The sequence below is a fragment of the Callospermophilus lateralis genome, chromosome 7 (assembly GCF_048772815.1).
Source record: "Callospermophilus lateralis isolate mCalLat2 chromosome 7, mCalLat2.hap1, whole genome shotgun sequence".
NCBI lineage: Eukaryota > Metazoa > Chordata > Mammalia > Rodentia > Sciuridae > Callospermophilus > Callospermophilus lateralis.
Window position 1 is genome coordinate 120,732,676 of NC_135311.1, and position 13,575 is coordinate 120,746,250.

The 13,575-nt window shown below is 54.4% G+C and overlaps 2 protein-coding genes across 6 annotated transcripts; one reads left to right on the top strand and one right to left on the bottom strand.

The window, feature by feature from the left end:
• Nucleotides 1-404: 404 nt before the first annotated feature.
• Tmem54 (transmembrane protein 54) lies at nucleotides 405-5,835 on the top strand. Of its 5 annotated transcripts, none has more exons than XM_076863025.1 (6): nucleotides 405-420; nucleotides 2,600-2,793; nucleotides 4,769-4,828; nucleotides 4,950-5,138; nucleotides 5,239-5,373; nucleotides 5,761-5,835. In XM_076863025.1, the coding sequence occupies exons 1-6, from the start codon at nucleotides 405-407 to the stop codon at nucleotides 5,833-5,835; spliced, it is 669 nt and encodes a 222-aa protein (XP_076719140.1). The 5 variants fall into 5 exon arrangements, with proteins under 5 accessions (XP_076719140.1, XP_076719144.1, XP_076719142.1 ...); XM_076863029.1 differs by having other exon boundaries at nucleotides 5,049-5,138; XM_076863027.1 differs by lacking the exon at nucleotides 5,761-5,835 and adding an exon at nucleotides 5,707-5,733.
• Nucleotides 5,836-6,836: 1,001 nt separating this feature from the next.
• Nucleotides 6,837-13,357, bottom strand: Hpca (hippocalcin). Its single transcript, XM_076863031.2, has 4 exons — nucleotides 13,301-13,357; nucleotides 11,418-11,816; nucleotides 7,058-7,163; nucleotides 6,837-6,934 (listed from the first exon to the last, which is right to left on the bottom strand). Exons 2-4 carry the CDS (start codon nucleotides 11,793-11,795, stop codon nucleotides 6,837-6,839), a joined length of 582 nt encoding a protein of 193 aa, XP_076719146.1. The 5' UTR covers nucleotides 11,796-11,816; nucleotides 13,301-13,357.
• Between the last annotated feature and the right edge of the window lie 218 nt (nucleotides 13,358-13,575).

Below are 13,575 nucleotides of genomic sequence, written 5' to 3' on the forward strand. Positions count from 1 at the left end.
TAACCATAGCTGACACCACACAGCCCGGGTCTCACGCCCTGGCAGGGGCTATAGCTGCCCCTCTGAGTCTCAGTGTCCCTCCGTCAAGGGGGCATCACCGCGGAGGCTCCAGCTGAGCGCAGGGGCGTCGGGGTCGCCGCAGGGCGGGGCGGGGCGGCGACTCAGCCGCGCGGTCGAGGCTGCGGAGCCGGTCGGACCGGCTGCTGCGAGCGCGCCCAGGCGGCTGGGGGTGCAGGGAAGGGAGGCCGCCCGGGGACAGAGCGCGGCTCGGGCGGGAAGTGGGCGCGGCGCGGCTCCGCAGCGCGCACAGGCGGCGGCGGAGAGGATGGGAGCCGAGCGCCCCGGCTGCCGGCAGCTTCTGGATCCCCGCTGACGCCGGCCGCGGCGACCCGCGCGGGAGCGACATGTGTCTGCGCCTGGGTGAGCGGCGCGGGGTGGGCGCGAGAGGCCCAGACCCTGCCGCGGGGTGGGGCTCTGTAGGGAGAGCCGCACCGGGCCAGGCCCACCGCTCCGCCTCTAACTCACTTGGCGGCCTGGGCACGTCACTTTTCTTTCAGGGCTTCAGTTTCAGGGAGATGGAGGAAGGAGGGCTGCCGGGTATGTCTTAATGTGGCCCGAAGCACCTCCGGCCCCTTGACACCACTTTCCTTTCTGAGTGGCGTGAATGCTCACCGGACACCCTGGTGGCAGAAAATACGCTGGAGAGACCAGAGAGAGGGAAAGCAGGGCCCTGGGCTCTCACTTCCATACCCTTCTGTCCCCCACCACGCTTGGAGGGAACAGTGTGACAAAGGATCATCACAGAGGAGAGGACTGTGTGCCCCTCCCCCCGCTCCCTGGGCGCTGCGATGCTGCTCTTCGGCAGTCCTGGGGAGTCCCCACAGACACCTTGTGAGCCTCTGTTTTGCCTCATCTGTAAAATAGGCCAGTAGCACCCACCTCCTAGTCTTCTATGAAGATAAACTTAGCTCCGAGAGTGAAGTGCTTAGCACTGTGGACTAACACATTGCTAAATGCTCCCAGAATGGTAACTTGGAACAGGAACTGCCCTGAGACTCCCAATCCAGGGTTCCAGGCGCAGGCCCGGGTTGGCACTGTGCCTCTTGCTTAACCAAAGTCTTGGTCCTGGGATGCTGTTGTTATTGAGTGCAGCCCTGAGCTGGGTGGTGTCTGGGCTTCCAGGTAGGCAGGTGGGTGGATGGGGTGAGGTGGAGCAGGCCCCCACAGTGAAGCTGCCATGCCCCTTTCTGTTTGGCTGGCCATTCTTCTTCACCAGGTCATTCCAGTTCCACGGTGCCCAGCCAGTCCATCATGGGTTCTTTACTTCCTAGACCTGGTCCAGCCCCAAAGGACTCTATAGTCTCCAGGGGTCTCAGAGGCCAGCTAGACCACCCCTCTTTGTCTTATACTTGGGAAATCTGGAGCCAACAGAGGGGAGGGGCCCATGCTCTGTCACAGGGAGTCTGTGACTGAATGGCCCCTGCCTCCCTGTTCCCTGGTGGGGATTGCCTCTTTGCACAGGATCCCAAGCACAGCCAGCCTAGTGGTTGTTTTTTCCTTTCTTCTTTTTCTCTCTTTTTAAATCTAGCTGCAGAACTCCCATATGTGAAATATGATCAACCCTCTTTGTCACAGATGGGGAGACTGAGGTTTAGGAAGGGGCTCAAAGTCAGATCCTATTAGGAGCAGCTAAGGGAAGGGGCTGTTTAGTTCTGGGAACTGATCATAGTCTTCCAGTTTCACATAGGAGACTGGCAGGACCAGGGAACCAGCTTTATGTGTGTCCTTTAGGACAGGGTCAGGAGCCAAGGAGGACATTGCAGAGAGCACCTTTAGAATAGCCTAAGCTGTCTGAGGAGTGGGCTTCCTGTTCCTGGGATGTGATGATAGGAGCAGCAGCCACATGGCCAAAAGGAATTTACATTTGGTCCTACCTCCCCCACAGCCCTGCCTAGTGCTACCCCGCCCCAAGAGCTTGCTTTTCCCAGAGCCCCAGAGCTTGACCCACTTTCCATCTATCTCATGTATCTTCTGCACTGAGAGACCAGGGTTCTTCTTCCCATTTTACAGATGGGGAAATGGAAATTCAGGGGCTTTAGTTAGTTGCCCCAGTCACTTGACTCTAGGCAGTTCAGTTCAACAATTGTGTTGAGTACCTACTATCTACCAAGCTGAATACCGAGCAGGGCCTAATCCCTGCCGATGGCCCATGGGCTCCATGGAACCTGGACAATGACTGTCGAGCTCACTGTGGTAGCCCAGGGCCTGGCACAGTGGATGGGATGTCAATGGAAGGGTCAGGGAGCTGGAGTTAGAGATGTGAGCTCGAGCCCTGCTGCTCATGACCTTGAGTGCTAACAAGGATGACTCTCTTTCACTAAGTATCCCCCCTGGGTGCTTTTCCAGCCTTACAGTCCCATGACTCACAAATGAATCATGAACCCCTATTACAGAGGGGGAAACTGAGGCTCAAAAATGACAAGCTACTGCCTCCAAGTCATCCAGAAATAGACTTAGGACCCAGTGTCCATCACTCCAGGGTTAGGTTTACTCCTCTGCCTAGCAGAGTAAGCCTCACCCATGTCTCTGTCCCCCACAGGTGGCCTGAGCGTGGATGACTTCCGGAAGGTGCTAATGAAGACAGGCCTGGTGCTGGTGGTGCTGGGCCACATCAGCTTCATCATCGCCGCTGTGCTGCACGGCACGGTGCTGCGCTATGTCGCTGCCCCCCGGGATGCTGTGGCTCTTCAGTACTGCGTGGTCAACATCCTCTCAGTCACCTCTGCCATTGTGGTACGGCCAGGCCGGGAGGGTGACTGGTGGGAGGGAGGGGCTTGCAAGGTCTTTGACAAGTCCCCACCACAGCTTGGGAGGATAAGCAGGTAGCCCCAGCATAGTATGCCATTTACCAAGTCACTCAAACTCTCTTTGCCTCAGATTTCTCATCTATAAAATGGGGGTGGTAAAAGTGTCCTCCTCACAGGGTCCTGGTGAGTTTTGAATAAGATCATTCCCAGAAAGTGCTTCGTATAATGAGCTCAGCACATGGTAAGTGTGCACTAGTGTGAACTAGGATTGTTATTACCACCAAGAAATATTCAAATTACCCTTGGACAGAATAAAATAACATCAAAGCAGTTTGGGAGGATCCAGGAGGATTTCACAGAGGGGTTTTGATGGATGTGTAGGAGTTCACAGATGAATTTCAATAAATAACCCGGGTATGTGGCCTGCATGGGGCTGGCAGGTAGGAAAGGAAGCAGGATGACATTTCCTGTACAAAATGGAAAGACAGATGCAAAGACGTGGAGGTGGCCATGGCTACGATCTGTTCTGGAGACCCTGAGAAACCAGGCTGGCAGGAGTTTATCATTAAACCTGGTTTATAGCAACTGCTCAATAAAGGGTAGCCCTGTTATGACTCAGTGACAGCCCCTGTTTGATGAATATACAAATGAAGTGGCCTGGTATTCTCAGATTTATAGAGCTCTTCCTGCCTGTCAGCAGAGGCACCTGCGACCTTGGAGGAACATTTACACATCTGTGTGGGAGCTCATCCCTGCCACTCCTGGCAGAGACCTCACTAAGCCTGTCTCTGTCTGAAAATAAAGCTCAGGCAGCCTGCTGGCCTCCACACCTGGTGGACAAGGCCCAAGCAAATCAGAAGGACTCCATCAAGTGGAACAGGCTGGGCTATGCAAATGTGGCCAGTGTCCTTGGGATTACAGTTATTGTGAGGAAGGCAGAGTTGGGAGGTAATGGGCCCAGGAATGGGCTCTGGGCTGGACCACTTCTCCTTTGCCCTCATTTCCTCAGTTAATCCTCACCAATCTGGCAACATGGACCATTATCATCTCCATTTTATAGAGGAGGAGACCAAGACTCGGGGATTCACCCCTCCTGCTGATACAAAGATGCCAAACTGAATTTGAACCTTGGTGGTTCTGATACCAAAGCCAGTGTCCTTTCTGTGAGCTCATCCTGCAGAGTGGGGCTTAGCACAGAGAGGTTGAGGCACTTAGTTCTGGTTGCACAATGAATGAAAGCCATTGCTGGATACCCATGGTACTCTGCCCATTACACTGAGTGAACAGGAGGAAGATTGACTGAATGGAGCTCCAAAGATCTAGAGGGCAGCTGTTGGGGTGGACAGTGCATAGGGTGGTTGGCAAGCCTGCACAGGGAAGGATCTGCACAGTACGGGGAGCAGGGAGGGTGTTTTGTGAGCATCAGGAGCCTTCATGCGGGTGTCCACATCCTGGGCAATGAGGGAGGATAGTGGCTCAGGGTGGGGCTGAGGAGCTGAGAGCTGGGGCCAGGTCACTGAGACCCTGAAATAATTTCAAATACTATTAGGGATTTTGAATTTTACGCCATAAAGTGTCCTGGTTTGTTTCAATATATAATTTTGGTTTTAATTCCTTGCCAGTTGAGTTACTTAGTTTCTTCCAAATCTGTTCCATTTCAGGGAATTATGTCACAGGTATCCTGTGGCGTGCATACTCCTGGACATGCCTTCTCACATGTGAGGCAGTGGGGAGTCATGGAAGGCTACAGGCAGGGTGTGATCACTCCAGGGCTAGACAAGGAGGAAATGGCTCTGCAGATGGAGGCAGTGAGGGCAAAGCTAAGCACAAGACAAGGAGGTGGAGGTTTGGAGAGCATCTTTGGTGATATTGGTGGCATCTTTATCCAAGAACAGTCCTGACTCCCCCTGCTGTCCTCCAGCACAGGGTCAGAACTGACTTGAACCCACCCCCACCACCAGGTCATCACCTCGGGCATTGCAGCCATCGTGTTGTCACGCTACCTCCCCAGCACCCCCCTGGTATGTGGCGCCTCCTGGGATGGGGCTGTAGGGTAGGGGGTGTGCCTGACCATCATGGAGGCCAGAGCTGCCCAGGGAGGCCAAGCCTGATGTCCACTGACCAGTGGCCTCCCCCATCCAGCGCTGGACAATGTTTAGCTCGAGTGTGGCCTGTGCTCTTCTCTCTTTGATCTGTGCCCTTGGCCTCTTGGCCTCGATCGCCGTGACCTTTGCTACCCAGGGACGGGCACTGCTGGCTGCCTGCACTTTTGGGAGCCCTGAACTACTGGCACTCACACCCGACTGTCCCTTCGACCCCACCCGCATTTACGTGAGTGCCTGAGCCTGGGATGGGGGCACCCAGGCCCTTGACAGGGGTGGGAATGGGTCTTGGCACACACGCGGCCATCTCTGTCCCCTGTACCCTGCAGAGTTCTAGCCTGTGCCTCTGGGGCATCTCACTGGTGTTCTGTGTAGCGGAAAGTGTGTTTGCTGTGCGCTGCACCCAGCTGGCCCACCAGTTGCTGGAACTGAGGCCCTGGTGGGGGAAAAGCAGCCACCACATGGTAAGTCCCCCCCATACTCCTGACTTCCCATATTTTCCTGGAGTTCCTGCTGGGAAGTCCAGGCTGGTGTGTCCCACTCCTCTGTATGGGGTCACTCCAAAGAGAGGGGTTTAAAGGCTCAGAGAGGCCAGATCTCCTAGCTAAGTCACACAACTGATGACATCTGGCTCTCCCAGGGCTCAGGTCAAATGTTGAAGCAGGCTAAGGGGCATTTGGGCTTCAGTAGGGGATGCTCCAGGGGTCTATCCTTGCTCTTGCATGGGATGATGATGCTCCTTTGCCCTCCAGAGATCCTCCCCACCCTCTCTCCTCCATTCCTGGGGTGTCCTAGAGGAGGGAACCCCAGCCTTGACCCAGTAGGCCCACCAGTGACCAGTGTCTCCACAGATGCAGGAGAGTCCAGAGTCCATGGAGGGCCATGACCTGTTGAGTTGCACCAGCTCTGTGCCCCTGACCCTCTGAGACCAGAAGCCTCGATGGAGTCCCAGTCACTGGGGGCCTGCAACCAAGCCTGAACGTGGCCAGTGCCCAGATGACCATCAAGGCCCAGATGGCTCCAGGATTCCCAGAGCCCACCCAAGAGGGCTCAGTGGACCCTTGGGGACCTGGGAGGGGGTTTTCACCTCCTGCCCCGGCCACCCAGCCCATTGCACTGAAACAAGACTTTATTCTGAAGTTATTAAAAAGAACAGAGATGCTCCATGTGGCTGCATGCAGGAGGGGATAGGGGCTCAGCCAGGGGGCCTGCGCTTCTTTCCCACGCAGAACACGGTGCAAGGACTCTGCCCATTGCTGGGGGGGGGATACTGAGGGGCAGATCTGTGATCTGTGTGTCTAGCTGTGTCCATCCAAGAGCTCAAAGGTAGCCAGGGTTTATGGGACCACAGCTGCTGCTGGAATCCTGGGAGGTGTTGTGTCCCTATCACGGCCTCCAAGAACTGGGCAGGAAGGGTTGGGGCCCTCCTGCAGGGCAGAGCAACTTAAAGAATCTTCTTCCTCAAACCCCCACAACCCTGAACCCTCAGCAACCCTGGAATCCTTCTCTTCCCTCCAAACAAATAGACTCCTCACCTGGACTTGACCCCCAACTCTACCCAGTCTGAGACCTACCAGAGGGGGAGCACTTCCCAGGTCTGGAGGTGCCTGGCCTCAGAGACATGGAGGGTGGGAGATGGTGGGGCTGTCTGGCTAAGGGCGGGCTGACTCGGAGGAGCAGACCAAGCCGGAGAAGGTATCTCTGTCATCACCAAAGGGAGCTATTTCTTGGACGGTGGAATGCTAACGGCTTGCTTACTTGGGCCCTTACTTGCAGGCTTCCCTTTTCCAGCCCCCCCCCCCCACAGTGCAGACTCGGTGGGAGTCCCCAGTCTGGCCCCCAGCCTGGATAGACACAAAGGAGAGGAAGCTGAGAGCCGGGATGGGGCCGGTGAAGGCAGGGAGGAGAGGGGCCTGGCTCCTGTCGCTCAGAACTGGGAGGCGCTGCTGGGGTCGCACTGCAGCAGGCGCACGATGGACGGGTCGCTTTTGGCCCCGCGGATGAACTCCTCCAGGGACAGCTTGCCTGCGGGGCGAGGGGAGCTGTGAGGGGGAGAAGGCTGCGGCAAGCGAGGGGAGGTGGCGCGAGGGAGGGAAGCAGGGAGCGCCGCCCGCCCGCCCCGTCCACCCGCCCCGCTCCGCCCCTCACCGTCGTTGTTTGTGTCCATTTGGCGGAAGATTTTCTCAGTCCTCTTTTCCGGGGTCGATTCGTCCTCCGGCATCTTCATCACGGACGAAACCATTTTATAGATGGCCTGGGGGCGGGGGAGAGGCGGGGAGTGAGAAGAGCTGCGGGGCCGCCACCGCAGACACAGCCCCCGCGCGCTCCCACCGGCCGCGCGGGCTGGAGAGGGGTCACCGAGGCTGGGGCGCTCGGGATTTTGGGAAGGAGGATCTAGGAATCTTCCGGAAGACAGGGCTATGGGAGCGGGCACTGCCGAGCTCCCTTGGAGGGCTAGGTGGGAAAGGAATTGCTGGTACCGGGAGCTGCACGAACAAAGACACCGCAGCCCGAAAGCTCCGAGAGAGCACCGAGAATTGAGGGGTGCAAGGAGTCAGGAGAGATGTTAGAGAACCTGAAGGCCCAGAGGGCGAGGGGGCTAGAGGGCTTAGGCAGCAGTGCCTGAGCGCAGGTTTGGGGGTAAGTACAAGGTTAGCGGGGCCGCTCAGGAACCACCAGCACCCAGCGGCAGGAAGCGGACCCGGGACCCTGGGGGTGGCAGTGGGCTGCGGTGCAGTCTATGGCCCGCAGGGGGCGCAGGACTGCGTTGAGGCAGCTGGGGCCCAGAGGGGCGGAGAAGGTTATGCAAATGAATGCAAATGAGCATCTGCCAACGGGCAGGGACAGCCTGAGCTCTGCTGGGCCGAGGGCGGCAGCTGCCACGTGCAGGAGCTCCCGAGGCGAAGCGAAGGAGGGTTTTTGTGCTCAATGTACAGAGCACAGAGTGCGCAGCCTGTGGCATGGGCTGGGTTCCTGCGACCCAGAGCTCAAACACCCGCTGGTCGCCTCAATCTTCTAGATTGACACCTCTTCCCAGAAGCCTCCCTTCTTCTCCCATCCCATAAACTTCCCCTGCCTCAGGTTCAGCTTCTACCTCCACGCTGCTTTTCTGGCCTCTTTCCTTGGTGTCTGACCCCACACTGCCTCTGAAAGCTCTTTCCAAACACAAATTTACACTACCATGTCCTCATTCCCCAGGCCACCCCCTCCGTTCCCTCACACACAGGCCTCTCTCCAAGACCACGGTGCACCCTGCTCCTAGTTGCTGCCCTGCCCTCCTTCTGCTGCCTCCCACTCCTTAGGGCTCAGACTATACGATGCTTTCTTATCGAGTCCTTCTCTGACCCAGGCTGAGTTGGGGCATATGCGTCCCAGAGCCTCCTGGGCTTTTTCCTTTGAGGACCACTTCTCAGGAAGTAACTGTGCCTTTGTTGGGTTGTTCCTAATTCCCTCCGTACAGATAAGGACCACCAGCATCTAGTTAGTACCCAGATCCTCTGGACCTAATGCAGTGCCTGACACCTGGCTGGCACTCCCCTGTTTAGAGACCATCAACACCTCCCACTGCCTTTTTTCCAAGTCCAAACCATTTGGCCTTTGGCATTCAAGACACTTCACAGCCTGCCTGCTGCCGACCTCTCTAGAAGGGTAACTCCACCACAACTCACAGCTGAACATCCTTGGGCCTCGGAGATTCCCCAGCATATTCGGACTCTGCCTAGAGTAACGATACTAGCTACCATTTATTAGGCAACCACTACATGCCAGGTCTCTTACATGCATATTCCTAGACTTCACAATAGCCCTGAAAGACAGGAATCATCATCTCCCTTTTCCAGATAAGAAACCAGGGCTCGAGAAGGGAATGGATGGCAGAGACCAATTGACTTGAGCCTGCCACCTCTTAGCTGCTGGGTGGATACTTGGACAGTCTGGGATGGTGACCAGCAGCAGGGCTTTGAAGTAATATCAACTCGGAAGTGGCTACTTATTTGCCGTGTAGCCTTGGACAAGGGCTTAACCTCTGTGACCCTCAGTTTCCATTTGTAAAATGAGATTAATTTTATCTCCCTCATTAGGATTGCCTAGTGGATTAAATGAGATAGAACAATCAGAAGAGTGGCTGGCTAGAATAAGTGGTCACTAAATAGCAGCTTGCATGATAGTCATCATTCATCCACTGTGTTGCCAGGTTTTCCCCTGTCCCTCAGTCCCCTGGGATCCTAAATGTCACTTTTATACTCCTGTCACTACGCTGATCCGGGTGATGTACACATTGATCTCTCCCACCAGAGGCGGATCCCTCAAGAGGAACAGTCTCTTCCCTCCCATCATGCCCAACATCTGGCACCAGGCTGAATCCTGAGGAGGACTAAGCAGTGTCTTAGAGAGTAACCACTCCCTTTGTGACGGCCCTCCTCCTGGGTCTCCTAATGAATTGGAGTTGCTGCTCATAGTTTCACTGGAGCCTATTTGTCATTAATCAGGCACCAGGGTTTTCCAGATCTCTGTCTGCACCCCTGTCTGGGGCCTCTGAGCCGCTATAAAGGAAGCCAGGGCCTAGAAAGCAGAGGCCAGCCAGAAAGTTCTAATGCACAAGTGGCATTAGCTCCAGCAAGACTCAGATTTACCAGCACAGGCTTGCGTGACCACATTAAGCAGAACACGAATCCCTCTGGATTGGCTGGTTTCCAGCTGATCCCTGAGTGATTCTCCACTGCCCTGTCTACTGTGATCCTTCCATCAGGAACTCCACCATACAGAAACTGGCCCACAGGAGCTGGGGACATGGAAGAACTAGGTCTCCACTGGACAGCAACACCTCCCGAGGCAGCCACTCTGCTCCAGCTAGAGAGCACAGAGCCAGACCCATAGCAAGAGAAGCCAATGAGCGGGCAGATGAGTTGGGAGGGGGAAAGGTTCACAGAGCTGAGGGACCCAAAGGGAGAATGTTCAGAGATGCAGAAGGGAAGGGGACAATGGCTTGTGCAAGTCTGCGCCACAGCATTACTCCAGGTATCTCAGAGATGTTAAAAAGGCCATTTTGACTAGAGAAGAAGATATGCAGATCCAAAAAAACCAAAAATGATCGACAGTCACTAACATTTACTGAGTACTGAATATATGCAGCACCCTGTGCTAAAACCACCATCCCCAATTTATCCCTGCCAGAGCCTGGGAAGCGGGGGCTTAATACCCCCCAACACACCCTTTACAGATGGAGAAAGCTGGGGGAAGTGAGCAAGGAACCGGATAGGTAAAATAGAACAGGGCCCTGACCACCTTCAGTGCTGGGCTAAGGGAGTGGGTGCCAACATGGATGAGCTAACACATATCACACTTAAATTTGTACTCAGAAAGGCTCTCATATCAGACCCCTAAATCTTCTGAGGTCAGCATCACCATGCCCATTTTACAAATGAGCAACCTAAGAGTTAAGGCCGACTCCAGAACCGGAAGCCAGATCTCCTGGCTAGGAGCCCAGATCCCACACAAAAGGCAGCTCTGAGTAGTGGCCAGCTGAGCTTGACTTCACTTATGTACTGTGGGACTTCAGGCAAAGCACTCTACCTCTCCGAGCCTCATGGGAGTATAGTGAGGATGCACTCAGCATATGGTTATAAGCACGTCACAGTACCACCGAGGACACAGTACAGGCACACCTGTAGAAGACAGCAGAGGGCCATGATTGGGCTACAGGTGTATTTTTTGGTGGGAAGTCATGTGGGAGGCAAAAAGGGGGCAGAAGCTAGGAGGAAGGAAAAGAGGTCCAAGTACTGCGCCCTTGGTGGTCCCTCTATCAATTAGTTGGAAAATGGCCAAGTATCCAGTTAGAATGTGACTGTTGGAGTCAGTTGCCCCCTCAGGCTGTGTGGCCTCCAGAAAGTGCCTTGACCTCTCTAAGCATGTTTCCTCCCTGAGTAAATGAGGATCAATAAAATAAAACTGGCCTGTACTCTACAGAAATGTCAAGTCATGAAACACAAAGGCTGAGGAACTATTCCAGACAATAGGCGACTAAAGAGACAACCAAATGCAAGGCATCTTCCTAGACCAGGGCAAAAAAAAAAAAAAAAAAAATGCTATAGAGAACATTATGAAGACAGTTGGCAAAATTGGAATATGGTCTGTCAATTAGATAATAGCATCGTTTCTATATTAAATGTCCTGACTTGGATAATCATATTATGGGTTATGTAAGAGAATGTCCTTATTCTTAGGAAATACATCCTTTACCTAGGGGTAAGGGTCAGCATTCAAAACAAGAAAATACTGCATTCATATAAAAATGAAGCAAAATATTAATTGGTGAATCTGGGCCCAGTGGACTTGGGAGTTCTCTCAGTGTTTTTTTAAATCAGCAATTCATTATTTCCTACGAGAGAATTCCATCAATGGGGTAGTAAGAATAGCACCTGTCACCACTTGCCTACCAGCTCTGTTGAGAAGCTAGGAAGGGGTGGCCAGGGCATGCCGCCTGGCCTGGCATTCTCGGGCCCGGGCCCACCTGCACGATCTCCAGCATCTCCTCCCGACTGATGTAGCCGTTGCCATCCAGGTCGTACATGCTGAAGGCCCACATGAGCTTCTGCTCCAGGCGGCCCCTCGAGGTCACGCTCAGCGCAATGATGAACTCCCGGAAGTCGATGGTGCCGTCGCTGTTGGTGTCGAAGGTGCGGAAGACGTGCTCCGCGAACTTGGAGGCGTCGCCATAGGGAAAGAAGTTGGCATAGATCTTCTTGAACTCGTCCACGTTGAGGATGCCTGTGGGGCAGTCCTTGAGGAAGCCCTTGTACCACTCCTGCAGCTCCAGCTCTGAGAACTCCGTGTTCTCCCGCAGGTCCTGCAGCATCTCCGGCCGCAGCTTGCTGTTCTGCTTGCCCATGGCCGAAGAGCCAAGTCCCACCTGGGTCCCCAAGGGGGTCAAGGGGCAGAGAGGAGTGTCAGGACCTCCTAGTCACCTGTAACCATTCCAGAAGGGCCCCCAGACACCAGCCACCTCAACCCCTCCTTTGACCCAACAAGAGAGAGGAACTGGCCCAAGGTCACACAGCCTGCATCCAGGCATGTGGCCTCTGTGACATGCTCCACACCGTTTCCCTAGACCTTACACTTCTCTAGGAACAGATCTGGAGAGGGAGGAAGGAAAGGGGGCTCATATTTACACAGACCCTTCTTGGTGCCTTCCAGAGTGCACATCTTTTCACCCTCCTGAAGCGAAGTCAGAATTTGCCCCATTTTTCAGCTGAGAAGGCAGGTTCATTGAAGGGAGGTCACCTGTTTCATGTCACACAGTCATGACACGATAGGTCCAACTCTTAGAGTTGCCCAGGGAGGTGCAGAAGGAGTCTGGTCCTTCCTCCTAGCCTCTGCCCGCTCTTTGCCTCCCACATGACTTCCCATCAAAAAAAAAAAAAAAAAAAAAAATACACCTGTAGCCCAATCACAGCCCTCTGCTCTCTTCTACAGGTGTGCCTGTAAGAGGCAGCACAGGATAGGTGTTCATCTGGTCTCCAACTCAGATCACCTGGGCTTGAATCCCAACTCTGCCTCTTACCAGCTATGTGACTGGGTCAATTCCTTAAACTCTCTGCCTCAAGTAAAGTGGGGGTAAGCACTTACCTCCTGGGATTGTTGGAGGGGATTAAATTAGTTAATGCACGGGAAACACTTAAAACCATGCCTGCATAGACAGGTGCTACATAAGTGTTAGATAAATAAAAATGATTTGTATTACCTAGATGCCACCAAAGTGTGCACAATAATATGCAAGTAAATGTGCACTGGCACATCTTATGCTACACAGCTCACCACCCCCTGGGGCCCATGCCACTCACATACCAGCCCACACCACCCATGGTCATCATGCCTTCTCACACAGCATTCCCTCTGCTCCACACTCGCACGCACTGACACCCAGCACCACGCACAACTCCTATGCCCTGTGCATCAACACACCAGCCCACGACCCCACATGTCTCACACATGCCATCACATGTCAACTCGAATGCCAGCACCTCTCACATGGCCGGCTGCACGTGGGACCTTCAGGTACCCTTGTTATTTTTCTTTATTTTCCCAGGGATGCTGCCAGGTCCCAGGAGAGGGAGCTGCAGCCTTTCCCAGGGGGGCTACTTTCCTGGGAAACCCCTGGCCCATCCAACCTCCCCCAGCATTCACCTTTCATCTCCTTGGGGCAGGGGCTTGAGGGTGAGGCTGAGGAGAAGGCAATGGAGAGGAGACAGCCAGACAGTTCAGGACAGGGATGTGTGCAGGTGACCCCCCTCCCTCTGAGCTTGGGGATGAGAGTGAGACAGGGTAAGGGAGGTTCCTTGTGTGTTCCTTTGCACATGTGGGCGGGTGCATGTGTGGGAATACATGTGCTCATGCATGATGTGTGCCCTGGGTTCTGCATGCATTTATCTCCCGGTGTGTTTCCGTCCATGTCTGTACATGTGCATAATATGTGCATGTGACCAGGTATGCACCTGTCACAATGTGAAGCGAATGTGCCTGTGTGGCCATTTAGGGAGACCTGTGTGTGTCTTCAGCAGCGTGTCACATGTATGTTTCTGTAAGTTGGTAGCCCCTCCTTTCTATATCAGTCTCCTCTGCCCCAAGCTGAGGACCCCCAAAACAAGTGTGTGGGAAGGGACTGAGGAAAA

Bases quoted from the DNA above. Each gene is read 5' to 3' on its own strand.
- Tmem54 (XM_076863025.1), top strand. The intron at 2,794-4,768 runs GTACGGCCAGGC...CCCCACCACCAG, and splicing joins CAGTCACCTCTGCCATTGTG to GTCATCACCTCGGGCATTGC. The intron at 4,829-4,949 runs GTATGTGGCGCC...TCCCCCATCCAG, and splicing joins ACCTCCCCAGCACCCCCCTG to CGCTGGACAATGTTTAGCTC.
- Hpca (XM_076863031.2), bottom strand. From the start codon at position 11,795: ATGGGCAAGCAGAACAGCAAGCTGCGGCCGGAGATGCTGCAGGACCTG. The intron at 7,164-11,417 runs GTGGGCCCGGGC...CCCCGCCCCCAG, and splicing joins AGATGCTGGAGATCGTGCAG to GCCATCTATAAAATGGTTTC. The intron at 6,935-7,057 runs GTGAGGGGCGGA...CTCGCCCCGCAG, and splicing joins AATGGACACAAACAACGACG to GCAAGCTGTCCCTGGAGGAG.